General features: G+C 47.6%; 3 protein-coding genes, 2 non-coding genes and 1 pseudogene across 5 annotated transcripts; 3 read left to right on the forward strand and 3 right to left on the reverse strand.

The window, feature by feature from the left end:
• Nucleotides 1–910: 910 nt before the first annotated feature.
• Nucleotides 911–2,387, reverse strand: LOC125537575 (annotated as a pseudogene).
• Nucleotides 2,388–4,806: 2,419 nt separating this feature from the next.
• LOC125525842 (receptor like protein 29-like) lies at nt 4,807–6,586 on the reverse strand. Its single transcript, XM_048690849.1, has one exon. It carries the CDS (start codon nt 6,488–6,490, stop codon nt 5,177–5,179), a length of 1,314 nt encoding a protein of 437 aa, XP_048546806.1. The 5' UTR covers nt 6,491–6,586; the 3' UTR covers nt 4,807–5,176.
• Nucleotides 6,587–14,863: 8,277 nt separating this feature from the next.
• On the forward strand, nt 14,864–15,790 carry LOC125525849. Its single transcript, XM_048690857.1, has one exon. The coding sequence runs from the start codon at nt 15,111–15,113 to the stop codon at nt 15,540–15,542; it is 432 nt and encodes a 143-aa protein (XP_048546814.1). The 5' UTR covers nt 14,864–15,110; the 3' UTR covers nt 15,543–15,790.
• Nucleotides 15,791–16,165: 375 nt separating this feature from the next.
• Nucleotides 16,166–17,034, forward strand: LOC125525858. The gene has a single exon (XM_048690868.1). It carries the CDS (start codon nt 16,219–16,221, stop codon nt 16,627–16,629), a length of 411 nt encoding a protein of 136 aa, XP_048546825.1. The 5' UTR covers nt 16,166–16,218; the 3' UTR covers nt 16,630–17,034.
• Nucleotides 17,035–19,272: 2,238 nt separating this feature from the next.
• LOC125533287 lies at nt 19,273–19,378 on the reverse strand. Its single transcript, XR_007294210.1, has one exon. It is a non-coding gene; the product is annotated as a small nucleolar RNA Z279/snoR105/snoR108 (small nucleolar RNA).
• Nucleotides 19,379–19,669: 291 nt separating this feature from the next.
• Nucleotides 19,670–19,742, forward strand: TRNAA-UGC. Its single transcript has one exon. It is a non-coding gene; the product is annotated as a tRNA-Ala (tRNA).
• The last annotated feature ends 5,050 nt before the right edge of the window (nt 19,743–24,792 follow it).

The raw sequence follows: 24,792 nt of genomic DNA on the forward strand, positions 1-24,792 counted from the left end.
CATTAATACAACTATCTAAAATTAATCACATAGATCTGTAATAGAACACAACTTCATAGTCTTTGTGGCTTCGTATAAAGTGGGTGTTCACATGGTCATTTTATAGAATGAGTAAAAATTGTAGGTTGGTATAATCATAACTTGTGACAATACTCACACAGTCACATGGTGATAACTCTAAATTCCACACATATAATTAGCATGATGATAGTGTTATTATCATGTAAAAAAGATCATAAATTGACATATACATTTGCTGCTAGCCATGGCCTATCTACTTTTGTGTGAGTATTAATATATTCGAGTGTGGATTATTAGTAAGCAAGTTAAATACTTTCAGAGCATTAATCTGAAGCACATACTTACACATGGAGTGTGTAGGTTTCTTTCCTAACACTTAGAATGTTGACAATTTTGCCCTTTTAAACTATAATAAAAACGCAGAGAAGCAAGTTTCCTTCCCCTTCTATTTATTAATCCACATGCTGATATGCTTCATGACGAGCAGGCATTTGCCATCCCTCATCTTCTTTCATGTTTGTGAGTACCTAAAAAATATGTGTATGTCCCTGTGTGTGTGTGTGTGTGTGTGTGCATAGAAGCAAGTTTCCTTGTGTGTGCAGAACCATATGTGCTCATGTGTGCCGCTCATCATGCTCATGTGTGCTGCTCATCAATTACTCCGCTATCTGAAACCTAACGCTAAATTGGATACCAAACAATGCAGAGAAATTGAGAGCAAGACCAGACTAAACTTCATCTGATCTCAATAAAAGGGATTATAAAACAGCTAGACTATCAACCTATGCCATCTTCTTTTTCACGCCTCAGATAGTATATCTTTAAATAGAACTGTTCGTGCCAACTTAATGTATTGCAGCAATTCAAAGACAAATCTGATTCAGGTTCAGTATGACAAAGAACACATCACCAAGTGAAATGTGATTAAGGTTCAGTATGGCAAAGAACACGCCACCATGAGAAATGTGGTTTTTAGTGTCTAGTGAGCAAGTATGGTGTGTATTCATCTGTAACTTGATTACATGGATTCAGGTTCAGCATGTCAAGAAAGAGCAGTAGTGCAACGTATTAATGTGATTGGATGACCATGACCAGTATGTCAAAAGCTTCATCTTACCAGTACACTTCAGATAGTAGTATAAACACTGTCCTTGTAGGACAACAAAGTGAGGAAGCCAGTCATCGACATCGGCGTCGTCTATGATAGGTGGCTCCCCAGGAAGTTGAGTCCATCTCTGCAACGCACAAGAGATCATTTAGAGTCACCAGTCTGTTGAACAGCTGTCACACAAATGAAGCTGTTTTGGGGGCAAGCAAACAAAAGTGCACTGGTTTCTTACGTACACTTCTGATATGGAGGTACCCGGAAAGGAGTGCATATCTCAAGGCTTCGTCAATATTTTCTAACCTGCAATGCTAAGGGCCTCTTTGATTCAAAGGATTTTCATAGGATTATTGAAGGATTAGAATCCTTAGGAATTTTTCCTACGTTGGTCGTTTGATTCGTCGGATTGAATACTATAGGATTCTTTCCTAAGGATTCATTTGTACTACATTTCACAAAAATTCTAACATCCACTTCAACCTCTTGGAAGAAATCCTTTGTTTTTTCCATGACACAATCAAACAAACTCAAATCCTATAGGGATCCAATGGACATGCCATTCCAATCCTACGTTTTTCCTATTCCTGTGTTTTTGCAATCCAATGAATCAAAGAGGCCCTAAATTGTATGAATCACATCTGACGGAGAACAAAACACTGAATATAAATAGACACTTAGGTTCAGGTGAAAATCCACACAGACGTTGAGGCTGAATATTGAAGGGGTACTTCATCATACCGGGCTTTTAGCTGGGACACCCTTTCATCGGCATCGGCAATTTCGCTTCGTAATGATTCTACTTCAGCTCTTGTCAATTCGGTCTGATAACAGTGAAAACCGTCGGTGTACTTGTAAGACAGGATTCGTGATACATGACAGAAACAGAGGTCCGATATAGTTAGAAAACATTGTAACCTTGTCATCATCCTTGTTGCTGGAAGACCACCTAATGCAAGGAATAGACAACAGAAGCGATAAACTCCCTTGACTCGTTTCGGGGTCCAAGAACGCCTATGTGGACTGTTTATTACAGGACAGGAACAGCAAGCTAAGCGTGTCAGTACACCCAGAATTAAAGGAAGAGGTTGAAAATTAAACAAGCCTTTGACAGCCATTGTTCGTTCTGCCATGAGTATCATCACCTTGGTGACGGATCCATGTTGCTCTTACTTGTGGACAGACCATCAGCACCGTCCATGGGCTCTTTCTCGGGCGTGAAGTGCTGCGGGAAGACCTCTATTCTTCCGTAAACACCATCCATCCAACGGCGCAGGTGCTAGAAGAAATTGCATAGTCTGTTTAACAATGATACAATGTAGCATAGAATTAAGAAGTGCAAGACAATATCGATAGTGAAGTGGTACGCCACATATTAGACTATCCAGTGCAGGTATTATCTGTTGAATGCATAGTTTCGGCAAAGGTATTCTACGCAAATAGGAAGGCTCGTAATATGGTCCAAGCATCGGCTGAAAGCCTCAGATTGCTTCCACGAGCATGTTTGGGTGTTCTTACAATGCTGAAATTCTATTATTAAGACCAGTGCAATAAGCCATTAATCGACAGTTTTATTTATTATTCTATCATAATGGCTATACTATCCAAGAGCTATCACTCCCCCTAATTTTCTGTCTCGGAGAAGATGCACATTGGTCCATCAAAATAAAACACTAAAGCCTGGAGCACATTAGTTTGCAGTGATATATATAAATGTAGGTTTTTGGAACCTAGCTAAATCTGAGAATTGGCTAGATAAGATAGATGTGCAGGGGTAAGAAGAGGGGGTGGAGCTCACCAGGTTCAGGAGGGTAGGAGGAGGGAGGAGCCATGAGGGCTCGTGCCTCGTCCACCTGCAGCAGTTGCTAAGAGGAGCAGGGACGCGTCCGTGCACCTGCGTGACCAAAAGCAGCAACAACGTGAGGGGAGGGGAGGGGATTAGGGTTGGAGCAGGGGGGTGGCATCCCGAGCAGGCCATTGCGTGGGCGCGGAGCAGGCAGAGCATAAGCACTCGGAGGCCAAGGTCGGACGACATTGCCGGCGAATCTACGAGCACCTTGGCCGCTGCCTGACCTGCTCACTCTCCCTCTTCTATTCCCTTCCCTTCTGATGACGAGAGGGCGAGGCTGCGGGCTGCTACGCCGCCTTGGCCTACTACTGCTACTCCCCGCCGCCGCCGCCGTCATGCTCCTCGTCCTCCCTCCTCTGCTGCTCGTCGTCGTTGGGGGGGCGCTCTGCTGCGGCGGATCTGGCCGCCGACGGCGCCGTTCGAGGCGGCAGCGGCGATGTGGGTGGGAGGAGAGGAGGCGCGCGGGAGGGGAGGTGAGGGGAGAGGAGGCGCGCGGGAGGGGAGCGAAGGCGGCGGCGAGGCGGGAGGAGCTGGGCGCGGGGCGAAGGCGCGAGCGAGGGAGGAGGGAGGCGGCTGCAGGAGCGAGCGAGGGAGGAGCGGCTAGGTCTCCAGCGCCCCCTTTTATCCCCCACCACGCGAAATGACCGAAATGCCCTGGTGGGGGCATGGTATTTACATTTTGTTGCCATTACTATTCATTCCAGCAGTGATTCTTCCGGATCCGACGGCCCAGATCCTCCCACCTCTCGATCCAACGGCCCAAAACCCATCAAGCATCGCGATCCGACGGCCCACGATCGCTGAACTCTGTGGAGCCTTGTAGGAACATCCTTCTCTTATCTCTTGATGTCCAAGAATCTCCAATAGCAGCCTTGTTTTTGGAAAAAATAAGGTGTTATAAAAAAATTTGGGCACGAAAACACGTTTTTTTTTGGCACAACAAGGCGATGTCTCCAACAGCTGCCCTAAAATAGGGCACAACTGCTCCAATAGCTACCCTAAAATAGGGCACCACACCACAAATTTGTTCTCCACAATTGCATATGTATTAAACAAAATATGAAGTTTGAAGAGAATTTAACTTTGCAAGATCACCGCGCACATAATAAAAAATATATTGAATTGAACTACAAATCCATCCATCAATTCTTTTTGCCATTCTCTTTTATTACACATCTACTTGAAGGAGTATATGAAACATGACATTCATAATTTGGTTGAATCAAGGTATTTGTGGCATGCATAATTACATGATTCGACAAAATAGAACCAAATGAGTATGTTCAGTTACTAAATCAAACAACAGCAAGGAAATCCTTGTCCAACGGATGATGAAACTTGATTTTAGAAAGCATGTGCAGCTTGGTCAACTTGAAAATTACTATTTTCTTGTCAGGTAAACTTACAAAACACCAAATTTGTAAGAACAAAGAACCAACTGAACGTGCAAAAACTCTGTACATTCGCTAGCCGGAATGTGCCAAAACTCTGACCACAATACTTTGTACTGAACTGAACACTAGCTAGCCTGAACTCTGAAGGTGCATCGGTTTAGTACTGAACTGAAAATGCATAGAAGGCAGCGGAGGTGCATGTCCGGAAGGGAATCCGAGGACATCTACGGACTGAACTCAAACAGCATAGAAGGCAGCGGAGGTGCATGCCCGGTTAGAGCCGCCAGATTTTTGATGCAGCAGCCGCAGTGCTGTATATTTGCAACACTTAGAGCTGTATTTTACGGTTTGGCTGTTCTTGGAGGATGTTGGAGTTGCTCGTAGCTGATGGCCAAGCCACCGCTAAATGACATATTAAAACTCTGGTGCCAACAAAGCCATGGTGAGTACTACAGTGCTACAGGGAGATCAGACCAGCGACTGAAAACTGGTGCAAAATGCAGCGCAAGACCAGCTCAATCGGCTCCACGCAACAGAGGACACAGGCACACGATGCATGAAGACAGTATGATTAGCACTCCAGTAGTCCCCGGCGCTTTCGTTGACCGCCATGGCCCAGCCTAACAAGCCACGAGACAAAACCCTATGCGCGCCACTGCCCACTGTGCCGCGCCACCACAAATCGACGAATCCTTGCACAAATCGACGTTACTACTTACTACTACAAAGCAGCAGAATTACGTACAGGGAGCGACCGAGCGAGCGATTAATCAGTGCGATTACTACATCATCAGCCATGCGATGCGGGTCTCAGAGCAAGAGGCAGCAGCAGAGCAGCGCGGAGGCCGACGGCCAGAGGGCGCCGCCCCTCGCGATGGCTCTGCCGGGGGAAGCGCCGGAGCCGTCGCCGCCACCGCAGACGCCCACGCCGACCTCCTTCGTGGCGGCCCGGTCGTCCACGCACAGCCCCGGGTTGCCGCTCAGGTCGAGGTTCCGGCCGAGACGCCGGAGGAACGCGCCGTCGAACGGCACGGCGCCGTCCAGCCCGTTCTTGCTCAGGTTCAGGTGGTACATGCGCTTCAGCCGGCTCAGCCCCGCCGGGATCCGCCCGGTGAGGTTGTTGTTCTGCAGCGACAGCGTCGTCAGGCTCGTCAGCCGCCCAAACGTCTCCGGGATGGACCCCGAGTAGCCGGAGTTGGCCAGCCGCAGCTCCTGCAGCCGCGCGATGCCGCCCAGCTCGGGCGGCAGCGGCACGCCCATCGGGTTGTTCTCCATGATCAGGTACTGGAGGTCCCGGAGGCCGGCGAGGCCTGCGGGCAGGCGGCCGCTCAAGCCGTTGTTGCTCAGCGCCAGGAAGGTGAGGGAGCTGAGACCGGAGAAGGTGGCCGGGACACTGCCCGTGAGGTTGTTGGAGCTCAGGTCCAGCTTCTGCAGCTGCGCGAGCCGGCCGAGCTTGCTCGGGATGGGGCCCGAGAAGGAGTTGTAGCTGAGGTCGAGGCCCTGGAGGCTCCGTAGCTCGCCGATGCGCGCCGGGATGGGGCCGGTGAGCGAGTTGTAGCTGAGGTCGAGGTGGACGAGGCCGGCGAGCTCGCCGATGCCCCGCGGGACCTCGCCGCGGACGAGCGGGTTCTGGGAGACGGTGAGCACCTGTAGCGACCGCAGGCTGGCGAGCTGCGGCGGCAGCGTGCCGGACAGCGAGGGGTTGGAGCGGATGCTGAGCTGCTGGAGGCGGGACGCGGAGAGGTTGGCGGCGGGCGGGAGGGCGAGCGCGGCGGTTTTGGCGGGGTTCTTGAAGCAGTCGACGAGGAAGAGCGACTGGAGGTGGGGCAGCGCGGAGAAGGCGTGGGTCGGGAACGCCGCGGCCTCCCTGCAGGCCGGGTTGGGCGGCACGCCGAAGTCGAGCCGGGTGACGCGCATCAGCCGCTTGTCGGCGGCGTCCGGCTTGCACTCGAGCCCCGGCCAGGGCGCGGCGCAGGGGTCGGTGCCCGAGGAGGAGCGCCAGTCGCGGTCGGAGGAGACGGCCTCCATGACGCGCAGCAGCGCCTCCCGCTCGGCCGGGTCCATGGCGGCGCCGGCCACGGCGAGGAGGGAGCAGAGGAGGAGCGCGACGGCGGTGGCCGGCATCGTGCCGCGCGTCCGTGTGGGTGCTGGCTGGGTGGCTGGGTGGCTGCGTCTGCGGCCCGGGCCGGGGGGTGTCGCTTTTTGACGTCGTCTCGTCCGTCCGTCCATGGTTTATTGATTGGGCTATGGGAGTGAGTGAGGGCGGTGGGGGCGTCTGACTGACTGACTGACTGACCTGAGGTGACGGGACTGGGGCCTGGCTGCCCCTGCCCGTGCAGGCTACAGAAACAGGCAGGGGAAGAACAGCGTTCGTGCGTGCGTGCGGGCTTTGCCGGGGAAATCCACTGTTACCGCCACCAACCTTTCTCTCCATTTGATTCGATCGGGGCCTCGCCGGCCGGCCGGCCGGCACCGGATGTGATCGATCGATCTGCTGAAAGAAACCATGGGAAATTCCAAGAAATGGCCCCGTCTTTCCCCGATTCACACGCGCGGAAATCGGACTGCTCCCCGTAATATTTATTCACACTGGCCGTGATGGTCTGTCTTTCGCTTGGGGCGTGTTTGGTCTCTCTTTCCTTGAGGCGTGTTTGGTTGCCGTAGTCTACAGTACCAAGGTGCACATGAAGAAGATTGGCAATGCTGTAAAGACAGATTTGATAAGTATCAATCTGCCATCATAAGAAAGCATAGTAGAGCATACAGTGAGCCTTCTTTCTATCCTTTGCATCATTGGAGGAAGAAGACAATGATGACTTCAAAATGGCCATTAGCATGGATCTTTAATATGGATTTTCGGCGGCCGAGAAGAGAATCACAATTCGGCCATATACACATGAACCGGGATAGAGCAGAGGGCCATGCCAAGATTGTGAGAGATTATCTTGATATCAATCCAACCTATCTAGAAAAGTATTTCCGCTTGTGACTACGGGTGCATACAAGTCTCTTTCTCACCATTGCAAAGCCGTGGAGAAGCATGCTGATTTGCTCAAACTCAGGAGGAGTGCATCGGAGAGATACGTGTGAGCCCTTTGATAAAGTGTATCACGACTGTTCGAGTGCTAGCATATGGGTGTTCGGCCAACGACGTTGGCGACTATGTCCGCATTAGAGAAGATACAATCTTGATGGCTGTTCAAATGCACCCAACGCCGTGATTGAGATCTTTGGGCCAGAGTACCTGATAGCACCATATGATGAAGACACCGGGCTTTAAGCCCGGAACGAGGATGACATAGGATGCTTGGATCAATTGACTGCATGCACTAGACATGAAAGAATTTTCCTACAAGATGAAAAGGTTAATACAATGGCCACTGCAACAATCCAACAATCATTTCTTGATGTTGTTGCATCGGACGATCTATGGATTTCACATTCGTTCTTTGGATTGTTTAGCTCTCATGCATTGGCGGAGCTATAGGCACAGCTCTGGGCGAGCCAGAGGAGGCTAGATCAAGAAAATCCTCTGAAATTTCGTACTCTGCCACAAAATTTGCTCTACTCTTCACTGAATTTTCGTTGGGCTGGGCAGGCCATAGCCTGGTTTGGCCCAGCCGTAGCTACGTCATTACTCTCATAATGACCTGAATGTGCTGTCGAGATCACCACTATTCGCTAGGCTTGGCAGAGATGCTCCTCTTGCAACTATGCTGTCAATGGTCACGAGTACACGAATGGTTACTACCTTGCAAATAGCACCTACCCTCCATGGACCATATTTGTCAAGACAATCCCACGTCCTAAAGGTAACAAGAGATTTCACTTTGCAATGCCTCAAGAGTCGACAAGTAAGGATGTGAAGACAACTTTTCGATGTGCTTCAGAAGAGCTTTGGCATCAGTCGTGACCATGCTGAGTATTGGAACCCCAAGGTGCGATGGCAAATCATGACATGTTGTAGGGATTTCCATGCTGCATCATCTTGCGTAACATGATCATTGAAAATGAGAGAGGCATGCCTGAGAACTTTGGGTACATTTTTAACTAGGATCATGTTGAGCCAGAGAACGATGAAAAAATGATATAGAGATTCCTCGCAAGGCATCGTAGCATTGGAAACTGAGAAGTTCATACCCAACTCGAAGATGATCTATTTGAGCATGAGTAGCATCTCCATAGCACTTTGTAGTTGCGATTTTATCATGCTCTTTAATTCATTTGAACCATTCATTGTGTTTGAATTTGAATAATTTGGTTTCTAAACTATGAATTTGTAATATCTGTGATTTGTGTGAAACTTATTTTTTTTTATATTTGGATTAATATGTAGTTGAAATGTAGTATGTAAACAAAAATTAGAAAGATTTGGCAAAACAAATTTACTCCGCTAACTTTGAGTGGGCCGTGTCGATTAGAAACGATACTTTTGTAAAAAGTAAGGGCTTCTTTGATTCAAAGGATTCTCAAAGGAATTTTGGAGGATTCTAATCCTTAGGAATTGTTCCTATCTTGGGCCTCTTTTGGTTTGTAGGAATTTCATAGGAATTCTAGAGGATAGGATTCTTATAGGATTTTTTCCTTTAGAGTCCTTTGGTTCGTAGGAATAGATTTCTATTCCTACATAGGATTGGTTCCTATCCTCCATATTTCATAGGAAAATAAGGCCTCCTTTGGTTCATAGGATAGAAATTTTATAGGAATAGGAAAATCGTAGGAAGTGAGATGACATGCATCTCAATTCCTATAGAGGAAGAGATGTCATTTGATGCATAGGATAGGAATTTTTTCATTGAGTCTAGGCTAATGTTTTTTTTCCTCCAAAATGTGAAGGATTGAATCCTATCCTACATAGGAATAGGAATCCATTCCTATAAACCAAAGGGCGTCAAAGGAATTTTTCCTTTGCAAATCCTATCCTATAGAATTCCTATAAAATTCCTACAAACCAAAGGAGGCCTAAAAATGAGCCTAGACTCAATAGAAAAATTCCTTTGGTGTCAACCAAATGACATCTCGTTTCCTATTCCTACTAATAGGATTTGAGATACATGTCATCTCATTTTCTACAAAATTCCTATTCCTACGATAATCCTATCCTATGAACCAAAAGAGGCCTTGGTTGTTTGATTCGTAGGATTGTAAACCATAGAAAGTTTTTCATAGGATTCATTTGCACTAGATTTCATATGAAACATCCCATCAATTCAAACCTCTTTAAAAGAATCATGCGTTTTTGTATGCACAATCAAACACTCGTACAATCCTGTAGGATTCAAGACGATGAAAGACGACATTCCACTCTAAGGCTTCATTAAAGGATACTAGGTTGCCTAGTGATGTGAGCCGGGACACTGGACAGATGAGGTTCGCATGGCTTGTTAATTGCAGTCTTGCTGTCTCGGCTCTTGCCTGGCCACAGCAACACGAACTGTGGAAACCCAACCCTGCTGAGTGGTACAGCTACAGCATGCAGACTACAGAGATCGATCCCGAACAGTGGCCGGTTTAGTACGAGCTAATATAAGTCGACATCTATCGATCGCACGCACGTACGCATTGTTTGCTTGTGCATGCATGTGGGGATGGACCGACCATGTATACAGTAGAGGGAGAAGCTAGTTTCGTAGCCATGCACATGCACGTGATCGATGTGCCTCTAGCCGCATGACTCTGAATTATTGAGGCGAGGGTTCCTTCTCTGTAGCCTGTGCTCTCTAGTCTGTAGACGTATCGACCGGCCGGCTCCACGCAACTGGAGCTCATCGACCCGTTGCTCATAGGGCTGGTCGACAGTATTCGTCGGTCGAGCAGTTGCAGTACGTGCCGCCGATCGATGAGTTTTTGTAGGATCACAGTACGGTGCATTTGCATGCGGCTGAGCTGAGAGATCACCGCCCGAGTGCCAGTGAGTGAGCGAAGCATCATATGATTGGTCATCTACTCATCTGGGAGCCACCTCCTGTCCTGGACGGCCGGCTTTCTCCTCATCGCTCGTTGCCACAACGAGAAGACTAGCTGCAGCTAGCTACATACTGGCTCTACGATGCGTACACACATACACATACGTATGCATGGAGGGTACGTGCGTGCACATGCAGTGTGGGATCGTACGTACAGGCGGGAGACAGGAGCATCTGGGGACACTGTAGCGAATTTTTGTTCGTTTTGGGCCGGAGTAAAGCATGCATTCAAACCGGAGGAGGGAGAAAAGGTGCCTGAGTTTTCCAAAGACAGATCGGCGCACATGTGGGTGTGGTGGATCACCCACTATCCGACGGACCAATCTCTACAGGGAAGACGCACAGTGCGGCGATCGATCGATCAGAGGCTCGTGCATTGAATCGCTCGTCCGATATACCCCCTCGACCCGGCCGTCGTACGCCGGACGCAGACGAAGCTAGACGAGGAGAGCTGAAGCTCGACCTGGAGCTCGTGTGTGTGCCGTGGAGGGGCAGGCAGGCATGCAGTGCAGACGCGGCGCCAGGGGGCCATCACCTCACCGGCCGGCCGTATCATGGGCATGCATGCATGGCGAGGCGAGGCGAGGTCCCAGGTGATGTGACAAAAGATACCTGACGGGCCCTCCGTGTTTGGCGAAAGTTGACCGGAAAAGCGGAGGCTGAGATGACCGATCGCGCCCTCACCTTCACGGCGTGCCGCTGCAGGCGCAGGCCGAGACGAGACGGACAGGCGCCATGTGCGGGCAGCGCGCACGTACCCGGACATGGAGCCATGGGCGTCGCGCGTCGCGGGCCGCGAATCATTCCGTCCATTCCTAGTTTTCTACGCCATGCCGGTCCGTCGACATTAACGCACGATTTTGGAGCACGTATGAGCAGCTGGGGGCCTGTGCACGTACCATTCCTGGCCGAGAGTAGCTGAGTTCCTGATAAAGCCAGGGATGGGGTAGGTATGCTAGTAAGTAATAGCCGATCTGAACTCAACTCCGGGAATGATTGTGCGTCGCGCTTCAGCGCTGAACCAGAGTTTCAGAGTCGGCCGGGCTTCAAGTAGAGTCATGGCGTGTCACATGAATGAGGTTCAGAGCTCGGCCATCCGACCTGTAAAAATCGATTCATCTCCAGCTTTTTTATGCACTGCTACGCTACTCTGACGAGTTGTCGATGGAATCCGGAGGGCTAGACCAGGCCCCTACCTCCAGCAGTCCAGAAAGAGGCCACGTATACATATCAATTTGATGGTAGGCCTTGTTTCAAGTTTGAAAGCGGAGGTGCACAGCGCAGATCATGTAGCATATGATATCAGAACGAGGCAGGCATGCTGAAAGTGGGCAGGCCATGTTTATACACGGACGCGGTCGACTGTGCATTGGCTCATTCAGATCCCATCAGCTGCACGCGAGCCTCATTCAGGGCGTAAACAGTCTCGTGCCAGCAAAGAAGAAAGAAGTTTCACCGGAGTGGAACCCGACGGCGGTCGGAGCAGGAACGGAAAGGAAAGGGAGGGTCGCAAGTCACGAGCTGCAGCGCTGTAGCAAAAGTAATGGTGCTACCAAGAGACATGTCTGAGGGCACATGATTATTCATTCAGTTGCAAAAAGCAATGGCTGGCGTTTGGCGCCGTAGAAAATGAAATAAGCTTTGGACGTATGATTTTCGCAGGAGTGTTTCGATCTTTCATTTCTAAAGCGACCATATATTTATATTTTTGTACAGAGCAAAAATGAACAAACAGGAGAACCTATAAGTAGCTATGAACCCATGCCTGAAAATGTGCATGGGCCTTCCCACTAGCTCTGTGTCTGTGGAGCTTAGCCTCGTTTCCGAATCTATGCCTACAGCTGTACAAATTAGGCACTTTCCCTGTAAAGATAAAATCATTTCTTGTGTACCAAATCGCCCAAGTCATAAGAAACACCACCTCCAAGAAGAATGGTTTTGCTAGATTCTGCCCGTTGCACTTTCTACCTTCGTTTTGATCTCGACTTCTTTCTTGGACATGTATCATTATTTTTCATGTCCATCTTCTTTTGTGTCAACGTTATACTGATAGTTTCTCTTTTTACTAGAGTCTTGGGGGAGGGGAGAGCTTACAAGAACGAGAAAAAACTCATCCAGAAAATTTCTTCCAGTTGGGAAAGAAGACCCCTATATATAGGCCAACCAAATCTGCCTCTTACCCAAACAAAAAATTGGTCACATCCTGTCAAGAGGTCCAAGCTAGATAGTCTGACCTAGAGACCGAGCGACCTACTGTTGCTTCAATTAATAAGACTAGTAGAATGCCCGTGCGTTGCCACGGGCATTTGAGTGCTTTTACCGGTTGCATATATGAACATATTGCATATCAAGTTTTACATGTAACAAAAAGATAGCTAGACAGAAAAATAATTGAAAATCCACTTCACATGCAATATTCTTGGAGACAAATGTAATTCGATGACGCATATACATAGAAAGACAAAATGTAATTCGATGGCGATACATAGAAAGATGTCAGATGCACAAAATAAAGAAAGTGGTACAGAAAGATAAAACTCTTTATTGTGCACTATATTACAAAAGAAAGATAGCATTTCAATTGTTGTTATCCATTAATTAAAGACAACACATGGGAGGATTTTGTTATTACCTTTGAACAAACACTTTTGCTTCGATCCCCCCCCCCCCCCCCCAAACACATTGACGACTGAGATAGGATGGTCTTTTCACCCGTCTTTTCCAGCTTCTTTTTAAGTGAAAGAATAGTGCAGGTAACATGAATCAAACTCAAGACCACTTGTTCTAAGGAGGACCACACTAACCAACTAACACATCATAATGCTTGTCCATATTTACTTTTTTTTCTTCTACTTCAGTTCGCGGCTGGGCCAGCCCATTGTTGAATCGATCATTTATCACTTTTTTCGTTTATTTTTTATTTTTCAAAAAATTCTCACGCTTATAAAATTTTGTTCAAAAATTTAAAAAATCTTCGCTTTTTAAAATTTTGTTCATAATGTACAAATATTCACATTTTTAGAAAATTGTACATATATGTCAAAATAATTGTGTCTTCCAAAATTGCTCAGAATGTCATAACACGAACATATTTTAAAAAGAGCGAACAAAATTTTGAAGACAATCATTTTTTGAAAAACACTCCGAAATTTGAAATGTCAAGCAAAAATCAGAAGATATGTACAAAAATTGAAACCAATTTATTTTGAATTTCTGCCAACATTTTTTGTATTTGTGTAGAAAAAAATTGAATACATGATTATTTTCTAAATTCCTAATAAAATTTGAAAGCACGAACATTATTTCAAAATGCAGAATTGTCGATATCACAAAAACTTGGCATGGTGCCTTGGAATGGTGATACAAGGCCCTAGAGTTTTTTTGGTCCATTTGAACGATGTCGAAAAAAGGTACTCTGAGACAGAACCTCCCGCCCAACCTGGACGCCCTACCCGAACTTTTTTCCATTTAAATTCATGAACATTTTCTTAAATTCGCAAACTTTGTTTTCAAACTTTTTTCCATATCCATGAAGTCTTTTCAACTTTTACACACGTTTTATAAAAGCTCGCAATTTTTTTTCAAAATCATAACATTTATAAAAGCACGTTGTGTCACATTCAACTAGTGGTGTAGGATTTTTTTTTTTGACCGGTCGACCGAGGAGTTGCAACTAGTGATCTGATTTGCTAGAACCGGCAAACGGTATTGCTAGAACTAAGGAGTGAGCCAATGATGATGGGGCGCGAGAATGTTGCAACCACGATGCTGAATTGCTGGAACCGGCAACGGCAGAAGCTAGCAACCCGCAGCGCCGTCGCATTTTTTGCTGCAACCGGCAAACTGAAATGGTACAACCGATGAGTTGTTTTGCTGCGATGGTGACTGTGGGAATGGTGACCCAGTAGACGACGGCGGTGCGTGTGGCAAGCGTCGACGACGAGGACGGCGGAGGGTGGTGCACCATGCTGCAACTATAGAGACGGCGAGCTGCAACAGCTGTCGGCCGAGGCTACGTGTCAGTGCCATCCACGGCTGGAGTTGCCGGAGCTGCAAGCAGCCATGGCCGAACCACCGCCCGGCGACAGCGGGGTGGTGCAGGGAGGGCAAACGGGCGAAGAAGATGGATAGCGAGGTGACGGGGAGGGGGCAGCGACGCGCGGGGATCCTGGAAGCTGGGCGGCGCTCTGTCCTCTCCTTTTTTTTTCTTCCTGTGTGCGCGTCGGGGAAGATGAAGTAAGGGGCGAAAGGAATAAATCAGACGGTCAGCAGTTGGTTGATCTTTGCTAAAAAAAAGCAGTTGGTTGATCTGACGGATCGCGCGCGACCGGCCTGAAATATTCGGCCGGCCAGCCGGCGCCTAGCGCGGGCCTTCTTCATAGCAAAACATGTCACGTCCTAGCCAACGCATGCACATACGCGCGGGTGCTGATGACGCCGCGAGCACGGCATGGATGCACGTTGCGTGCCCCAGAGGGAGAAGCGCGTGTGTGATCCCGGCGCCGCGTCCGGAGCCCGCGGCGGGACGGCGCCAACGGGATCCACACCTCTCCCCCACCGCCTTCATACCACCAGACGTGCGGACTCCGTCGAGCGAGCGCCCGGCCGCCGTCGCGATCGACCAGACGCGGTGGGACGGAATGCCATCCGTTTACCCCGCTGATATATAGCGCCGCGTCTCGAGCACTGCTCCATCGCAGCTCTGGGCACGCCTCCTCCTGGCTCTCGCCAGTGCCAGCCGCCACCCCGTCCGATCCTACTGTGGTGGCGGTTAATCAATGGAAGAGCTCGACGAGTTCGAGGTGCTCTGGCCGGAGTACTACGTGGGCCACGCTCACGCCGACGATGACCAGTACAAGACGCCGGCGCCGGCGTCAGCGAGCGTGCAGAGCCCGGCCACGTCGTGGCAGCGGCGCGCGGCACGGTCTCGGCCGGTGGACGTTCCTCCCACTCCCAGCAGGGCCGCCGTGCTGTTGCTACGGTGGAAAGACGGCACTGATCGTCAAGACGACTTGGCGGAGAAGGACGGCGGCGGCAAGATCGTCGTGCCGCCGCACCTGCTGGTCTCCGGCAGGCGGCTCTCCGACGGGGAGGCCGCCGCGGCGTACACGCTGCTGCGGTCGGGGGCGGCAAGGCACGGCAAGCGGGCGCGCGACCTGCGCCACCTGCGCAACTCCGTGCTGCGGATGACCGGCTTTATCGAAGGATGACACGTCCTATGTTTGGGGCTACCACTTCAATTTGTAGATCAGAAATGGTCAAATGGATTTGAACCGGTCTGTACGTGGCATCAATCTAGTCTATCTAGTAATTTAGTACGCGTAAGCACGTGCATAAATTCCTCGAAAATAATCTTATGCGTGCGTTCAATGAATATGTTATGAAAGTGCAAAAGAAAAAAAAACTTGTTGCTATCGATGGGATTTGCACCAAGTTCCGAACCAAGGTATACTACTTATCTTGCCGTGTGAGAATTCTGTCAAATATTGGTCAAACGAAGCAAGTTTACAAAGGAGAGAAATCCGTCATTGGTCAGTAGGACAATACGCGTGCAAATACGTACACGTACACGACTTACTCCGAGGCTCGGAGGGCTAGAGCGAGCTTGCACGTCCACGTGGCAGCCGAGGATAGGGTGCACCGCACTCCAACTCAACCCCTTCCTTCGCAGCCACAGCCACAGCTAGCAAAGTTTGTCCTAACGCGCCACTACTCCTCCGACCCAGTTGCCAACTCCCCAAGGAAGTCTGCTTGCTCACCAAGACACGCCAGCTTCTCCCTCTCCTTCCCCTTCCTTCCACAGCACACCTACCTCCGCTCGCTATATATCCCCCTCGCCATGGCAGCCCCAGCCCTTGCCTTCCCGGACACACGGCCGGGGAGGCCATGGATCAGGAGCTCCAAGAAGCCGACGTCCTCTGGCCTCAGCACAACTCCGACCACCGCCGCGACGGCGACGACGGCAGCAACGTCGACGGGGACATAACAAAGCTATCCTCGCCGGAGCTGTCTGCCCCGGTCCCCGTGCCTCACCGGAAGCGGCGGTCTCGCTCCTGGTCGACGTCCGACGGGAGCGGCAGTGGCAACGACGACTGCAGCGACGGCGACGTCCGATGCACCAACGACGCAAAGAGGAACGTGCCGCCGCACGTCCTGACCGAGCGGCGGCGGAGGCTCGCCGGGAGGTCGACGGCGGCCTACTCCATGTGCAGCGGGAAAGGGAGGACGCTCAAAGGGCGGGACCTCCGCAACATCAGGAACCTCGTCCTCAGGTTGACCGGATTCATCGAGAAATGAAATGGATTCAGCACCGTGGATGTGGATATATTGCTGCATTGCTTGGGAACGTCCATGTCCATGGACGTGTGTGAAAGTTTGTGGCAACCTAATTAGAGTTTTCAGTGAGCGCAGAGGTGAAGAAAGACAAGAAATGTAGCAATAACTCTCTGTTTAATTAATTAATTTTATCTGTTTAATTGAATTTAGCATGTGTAGCGTGCGAGCAGCTTGCTCAAGAATAAATGTACATTCATAAGAAACAGAGCAAAAGGGGTGGAGGATTAAAATGTTAACTGGAGCCGAATAATAGAGCTACTACTAGCTATGTAAAAGCATTTTATTAGCTTGTGATCCTTATGTAAGCCAATTGTATGTAAGCGGCCGGTGTTTACTCGTTGCTAAATACAGTATATTGAGAAGGTACTAAGTAGTGCAAAAAAAGAAGAAGAGGTAATGGCATTCTTCTGTAACATGGTTGCCACTTTTGCATCTCTTTTTGCCACAACTCCCATTTGGCTTCGTCCTCTTGAAAATTAAGGAAGAAGGTGAACATTCGTCGAGAGGAGTCTTGTTGCAGCATGGGGTGTGGGGAGCAATGCTACACCTACGTAATGTTTGTTACGTATCTTACGTATGAGCTAATTTGGCATATTTTTATTGGCCATTAGTTGGGGACACGGGTCTACCCTTGAAATCAGGGGGGCAGTTTGATTGGTGGGGAAAGAGATTACGCAGGTTACGTAGAAGTTGTATGTAGGTGTACCATTTTTGGGTGCGGGGGGTTAGGGTCGGCGAACTAGTTAGCGCTACAAGTATGGCTGATATGTACCTTCATCGGATAGATCATATCGTGCATGACACGCATCACATAGATTTACAGGTCGAGCCATACAATTAGAGAATTTATTATTTGGTGAACCCTATAGAAACTGGAAGACTTTAAAACACAAAGTGTAATTCATAATAGTACTGCAAAGTACAAGTTTTCTTTTTTCTTTTTACATTCACAAACAAACAAAAAGTATTTTACATTGAATTTGTAGTAAAATGAAAATTGGTCCTTTTTAATTCCTTGCATTTTCTTTATTATTCTTTGAGAACTACACCTTCCAAAAAAATGTAACCAACCAAACTTTTATTGCAATTATCTTACTTCCACAAATATGACAATCATGCTAAGGCCCCACAGGACCAATACAGCAGAACAGCTACCGCCGCCGATGAAGAGAAGTTTAGATCGGAAGAATCCGACTTGCAGACGCATGGACGCACACGAAGAAAGACCAGATGCAAGCGGATCCAACTTCGACAAACGCCGATCAGATCCCACTAGATCCGCCGAAGACGCGCCTCCACACGCGCTCCGACGACGTTAGAAGCACCATCGGGATAGGAATAGACAGGGAGAACCTTATTTCATCTTCAGAAAGTCGCCACCATTTCGTCTTCATGAGCATGACAAAAACCCTAACGAGGCTCGAAAAAACAAAACGGAGCCCTCTCGCCGGCAAGGGCCTAAATCCACCGTGTCTTCATGGTCCGAAGACCATAGGAGGTCTTCACCTCGCAGAAAACGATTCACAAAAAAGTGCAACTTGACAACACAACACCAGACGTCTTCAAACACTGGAATGCTCGTCGACCAAGGTTGATCCGGATGCAAAACCTAGAGGTGGTAGAAGGCTAACCGCAGGAAGAAGGGTTCATCGTTTGCTTCAAGCCAAGACATGCTTTCGAGCCACCACGTGTTGGACATGGAACGTTTGGGATGAAGAACCAGCAAGTATACTGTTGAAATATTATTGTCTGCCTCTCTCCATGGAAGCATTCCATCATGAAAAGAAGCAAAGCACAAAACCAGTCGTCGACGAAGCGGAAGTGAGAATGTCGAATGGTCTGCAGGTTCAGTTTTTTTGTTTCCGTTGTTGCTCTTCCGAAAACGAGTTTGGACTTCTGAAACAACTAATTGAAGCATGGATTCTAGTAACAAAAGAAAAACTGAAGACTGGATTCAGTGTATATATAATCCGGCACACATGACAATATAATGTTTTTTTATATAATTATGTAAAAAAGATCTGCAGCAACGCAGCCAATTATGCCGTACTATGACCATTTTAGGGAGAGGCCATGTTTTCTGAAGGAGAGGAAAGTTTGCCCGCGAGAGATTTCTTAGCGTAGAGTGATGCAGTTTCTCTCCAGCAATTCCGTAATTGAGGGGGGCAGTCTTTGGGCAATGATTTAGGGGACCCTGGCCTTGAGCTAGTGCGGCAGATTGCGTGTACGAGAGAGCACTCGATATGCACTGTAGATTATTCGTTCAAGGAATATCATGTTGCCAGATCGGGACGGAAGCGCGTCAGGTCTTGATCGCCACCGTGGCGGACGCAGCTCCATCAGCACAGATATAGCAATATTCTATCAAGCGCAAGATCACCCTGGCAGAAAATATAACCCAATCAAACAAGGAGAAACGAAAAGCTGCAGAAAAAAAAACAAGGAGGAACAAAAAGCTTTGAAACACAAGGAGATACGAAAGCAAGAGAATCAAATCAAAACAAAAATCCAGGTCCAAAACAAGCAAGGGAAGCAGGCAAACGAAAACCAAAGAAATCAAATAAAAAAAGTGTTCAAAAAGGAAAATATTCAAATTTTGAGTTCGGGATCAGATGGTGAATCACGGGGATGCCCCAGTGTCGTAACAGGCTTATTGGGGCGGGCACCCCTCTCGCATGATTAAGCGAGCCTGTACCACTCCTCATTTCCCTTTGCTGCCTGAAGGATCATGCTCTTCCACGGCGCACCCCGTCCCCTCTTTAAGCGCCTCGCCTCCACTCGCTCGCCCCCTGCGGCCGAGGTGGGACTAATAATCTTTCCAACCCCGCTGAACCCTCTCCTGGCCGGGTGCTGGGCGGTTTTTCAGGATGCCGCGGGCCGTCAAGGCCTGTAGAACAAGTCGGCCGGTACTCCCGAATCACAGGGTGGCCCATCGCGCTTTAGTCCTCGCGTAGCAGAAGTAAATTATGATTAGAACCGTTTTATCAAAGCTGCAACCAACGGGGATGTAGCTCAAATGGTAGAGCGCCCGCTTTGCATGCGGGAGGCACGGGGTTCGATCCCCTGCATCTCCAAATTTATTTTCGTCGCTGGTCTTTTTCTCTATAATTTTTCTCCTCTTGCCTTGTTGTTATCGTTCTCTTCCTCCTTGAGAGGTTTTTAGTTTTTACCATTCGGGTTTCACCTATCTATTTGTCATTTTTACCATGCCACTGTCAAGCTTCTCTTTTCCTATCTTTTCATGCCACCATTAAGTTTTGTTCCATCTATCATGTCATACCTTTTTATGCCACCATTAAGTTTCCTTTTCTCCTTGGTGAAAAAAAAACTCCTTTTCCGAGTTTTTGTTGTCAATGTTGGTGTCCTTGTTTTCTTCCTCTTTGAGAGCAGATGTTTCCATGGTTTGTGGATCCAAGCCTCCAACTTCTTTCCTTTTTTTCTGTTGCTATGGCAACTGATATTCTTTCTCTTCATCATGACATCCTGCATATACATAGGAATTGTAGAAAAGAAATCAATCCACGTATATAGAATACTACTGATAGCCTAGACAAACTAACGTCCGAACAACTATGCAAAAAAAAAAACTAACATCCAAACATGTCACTCCATGACGCTCAACTTTGACTAGATTGACCCAATTGAAAAAAGTTTTCTCCTTCTCCAACCACCTATGTCTATTTTGCCATATCTTTTTATGCTACCATTAAAAAATCATATCTATTTTCTCATATCTTATAATGTCACCTTTAAGTCTCCTTTTCCATACCATTTCATGTCGCCCTAGAGTCTCTCTTTTCCATGTTTGCTTTTTCGTATATACTCATGTCACCATTAAGTCTTGTTATTCCGAGTTCATTGTTGGCTCCTTTTTTTCTCTCGTTCTCTTACTCTTTGAGGGTAGATGTTCTCACCATCAGGTTGATTCCTATATGTTTTGTCATGTATTTTCATGGCAAATGTGATGTTTATCGTATTCATGCCATCATTAAGTTTATCTTTCCCTTCTATTGTGTCATATATTTTTGCCACCATTATGTAATTCATAAATGACACTCGGATATTCAATAAAATTATAAAGTTGGCTCCAGGTTCATTGATGCAACTTTTGTACTTCCTCAATTTTTGAAATTGGAACATCACTCGGAAGGGAAAATGTAATGCATATTTCAAAAAATTGCCTCCAAGTTCATTGATGCAACTTTTGTACTTCCTCAATTTTTGAAATTGGAACATCACTCGGAAGGGAAAATGTAATGCATATTTCAAAAAAGTTGCCTCCAAGTTCATTGATGCAACTTTTGTACTTCCTCAATTTTTTCTATACACTTGGCCAAACTTTATATTATTTTAAAAAAAAGAACCGAGGGCCCACTTTGGATTTTTTTTGAATGCCTCCATTAGATTTAACTCCATCATAATTCACAACAAATGTAGATGTCACTTTTTCTGTTGAAAACCGAGAATTTAATTGATCAGATAACAGGGTTGCAATCTGCAGCCAATAAAACAACAACACTAAGGAGTCGTGTAACCACATGTCGGTTGGATGACCCCTCCTTGAAAGTTTAGTTAAGAAAGTTGCAACCCTATTTTGAGTACAACCAGTCCTTACTAGATCAAGTTCTCGATCTCCTCTGACTAGTACCTTCATTTCCTCCACAAGGTGGCCAAGGCTGGATCGATCCAAATTGTTGCCCGACAGCGCCACTATAGTTTTGCCACTATCAATTTGTAACACCAATGGCAGGGATGTATATGGTTTTGCTACTAGTATGCCCTCTTTGATTATATTGCCAATAGATCCTCTTTAAAAGCATCATCACACCTAGGAAGATGTTTGCAGGCGCACACTATAGCTTGTTTCATATTATTTCTGACGATTACTAAGGGCCTGTTCTGATTCTCTCCAGCTCTCAAATTCAAAAACTCCACACGTGAAGTCCCCCCGAACGTCCGAGCTCCGCGGAGTGAACTTCTCGGAGCTGAGCGCTCGCGCAGTGCAAAAAACTGAAGCAGCGTCGGCCCAGCTCCACCGAAACCAAAAGCTGGAGTTCGCTCAAATTACACCTGAAATGCCACTGCCAAGTATAATGATTCGTTCCTGGCCGCCGAACATAACGTTTCGCTCATTCCCAGCCACCAAACATAACGATTCGCTACCTGTTTCCACAAGCTGGCCAACCTTTGCTGGTTCTGGCCCATTATGGCGCCAAGGCAGGCCACCCATGCTGCAGCCCATAGTGTCAATGGGAGAAGCCAGCGATCGTTGTCGAATGAAGCTATCTCGTTGTGTGGAGTGAGAAGCTGGGATGGGAAGCTGGAATCGTGGAGTTCGTGGAGTTGGGAGGAGATCAGAACAGGCCCTAATACTCCACCATCTCTGGTCATTGCATCAAAAGATCCATCTACAGAAACAACATCCCAATCCGAGTTAGGAAGTGGCCACTTCGGTTCTATTTCATGATGATCATTTTATAACACGCTTGATTGTCATCTCATATGCAAGGACATTTTTTCCTTTGATTGGATCTTTGATTTATATTAAGTTACTCCAATAGCCGTTGAGAAATCTTTCGCGCAACTTCGACCGGCGGAACATCCTTTCCATGGGTCAATTTGTTCTAGAAGCGTGACCATGAGAAGAAGGGGGAGGTGAGGAAGGAGGATGAGGTTGGCCCCTCGATGTTGATGAACCTCGAGTCAGAGTTGGGGGAGGAGGAGGAGGAGAGTTGAACTCCTCTAAGGAGGAGACCATGTCGCTTTGGAACTCCGTCGACACCGACTATATGTCGGACGATTAGAACCTTTATGTTTTATAGGTGATGAAGAAGTAGTGATCTTTATGTCTTAGGGTGATCAAGTAATAGGATGAACTTTATGTTTAGGGTTTAAATCTTTGTAATGTTTGGATGTTTTAAATGTTTAAAATAATCTATGCAATGTTCTTTCAAAAAAAAGTTTGCATGTGCCCTATTTTAAGGCACATCTTGGGTTGGACGTATTTTAGTGCCTAAAAAGCATTGTTTTCGTGTTGTAAAATTTACACCAAGCAGTTTTTGGTGCCCTAAAAATAGGGCACCTATTAGAGAGGCCTAACCTGATGTGGATGTAAGTGGTATTGGATCCCACTGAGTAAATTGCTCAGAACCACCATATTTATGGCCAGCGTAACAGGTTGCCATCGTTTTTGCCAAAATCCACAAATAATCACCAACTTGTGACAAGTGAGTAACAAATCCATTGATCTGGAGTTGATCCGCGACTAAGCACGAAAATGACAGGCTAGTTCACCTGTGGGGTCCATGTGGCTCAGGCAAACGGAGGCACGCAAACGACCGTCACGGCCGGCCAGCACCACACCTGCCTAGCAAGGCTGGCGCAACAGCAACTGCAATGGGCAGCGGCGGCGCTAGCAGCGACAAACATCAACACCAACGCACATAGTAGCAGCGGGCAACAACAGCAGTGGTGAAAGGATTGATACGGTCGACTAGAGGGGGGGTGAATAGGAGACTACAAATTTTAATCCTTCTTGTAGATTTTAAGGCTTAGCGGATAAAAGAGTTCACTAGATATGCAACTAGATGAATGCAACCTATATGACAAGCAAGCTCCAAGAAGAAAAGCTAGGCAACAAACTACTTAGCAAGCCAACAAGCATACAACAACAAAGAAAGGTGCGGGAAATAATTAACCACAAGTGAGACGAGGACGTGGATTTTAACCCGAAGTTCACTCTTCCTTGGGGAAGAGCTAATCTCCGTTTGGAGCGGTGCCGGAGCCAAAGCTTGCGGAATGCCACCAAGGGCTCACTGTATTCTCCTTCGAGTCACCCCCAACGGATGAGCCTCGAACCACTCGGGGTTGGTCTTGAAGGCGACCACCACACCTTTACAAACTTCTCCGGAGCACACCACAAGCAAGGAAGCTTCCGGAGGAACCTCTAACCGCCTAGGAGCCCAAGCTCCAAGAGTAACAAGTCAATGGAGAAAAAATGTTGCGGGGAACGCGATTTGGTTTGGTCAAGTTGTAGATCGGGTCTTGCTCTCCCAATCCCCAAAGTTTCAACAAGTTTGGGTGGAGGGATTGAGAGTATTGAGCAAAATGGGGTGTAGCAATGGTGGAGCTCAACAAGACATTAGGGTTAAGGGTTGGAGGTGGAAGAAGGGCCTTTTTATAGTGTTCATGGGCTGGTGGGGATTTCTGCCCGTTGGACCCCGTGCGCACGGGCTAAGTCAGCCCCATGCGCATGGGGTATCTAGAGACAATCGCACCACCCCGTGCGCACGGGGGTCAAAAGACCCCGTGCGCACGGGGTACCCAGTAACTTACTGTTGCAACTTTCTGAGTACCACAGCACACACACTAGGTTCATTTGAGGTGGTCGGAGTGGGAAGTGTAAGAGAGTAAGGCTCGGCAAAGGCATTCCCACACGACATTTATCCACACAGACCCCTCTTAATAGTGCGGTCTTTCCTATGATTCGAAGCAAACCAAAACTAAACCTTCGAAGCGTCGAAAGACCACGCCTTTATCCTTTTTGAAATGGGGGGGTCGCACATCTCCATCGCGGGCACTTAGAACCAATAACCTGAGATAAAGTTTAGCAACCGATATTAGTTCAACTAACCACATTGTCATCACACCAAAATATAGCTTAAGTGCCATTAGCACTTTCAATCTCCCCCTTTTTGGTGCATTGATGACAACGTGGTTAGAGCATGGCAAAGAGGATAAATAGATAGAAAGCCATGGAACAAATAATGATCATGATAGCTCCCCCTATATGTGTGCCCGAAAACAAGAATGCATCTAGTACGCCCATAGGAGGTTCGACCAAGATCATTATTGATAAGTCATGAGATTCATCAAAATAAACCTATAACGGTGCCTAGATCTCATGACACAGTGTGGTGAGCAAATAATGTGAGACCCAATAAGTATAAGAGGATAATAGCAAGGTTCAATAATAAAGCTAGAGTCTCACAATAACGCTAGAGGCTCACAACCACACAGACGGAAAGGAAATAAGAGTATCTCAAGCCAACTAAAACCAACCAACAGCGAGAAACACGAGGCTTGAGATCTCAACACACCCACGAACACACAACCACACACACC

This window comes from Triticum urartu, chromosome 1, assembly GCF_003073215.2.
Source record: "Triticum urartu cultivar G1812 chromosome 1, Tu2.1, whole genome shotgun sequence".
Taxonomy (NCBI): Eukaryota; Viridiplantae; Streptophyta; class Magnoliopsida; order Poales; family Poaceae; genus Triticum; species Triticum urartu.

Bases quoted from the DNA above. Each gene is read 5' to 3' on its own strand.
- LOC125525842 (XM_048690849.1), bottom strand. From the start codon at position 6,490: ATGCCGGCCACCGCCGTCGCGCTCCTCCTCTGCTCCCTCCTCGCCGTG.
- LOC125525849 (XM_048690857.1), top strand. From the start codon at position 15,111: ATGGAAGAGCTCGACGAGTTCGAGGTGCTCTGGCCGGAGTACTACGTG.
- LOC125525858 (XM_048690868.1), top strand. From the start codon at position 16,219: ATGGATCAGGAGCTCCAAGAAGCCGACGTCCTCTGGCCTCAGCACAAC.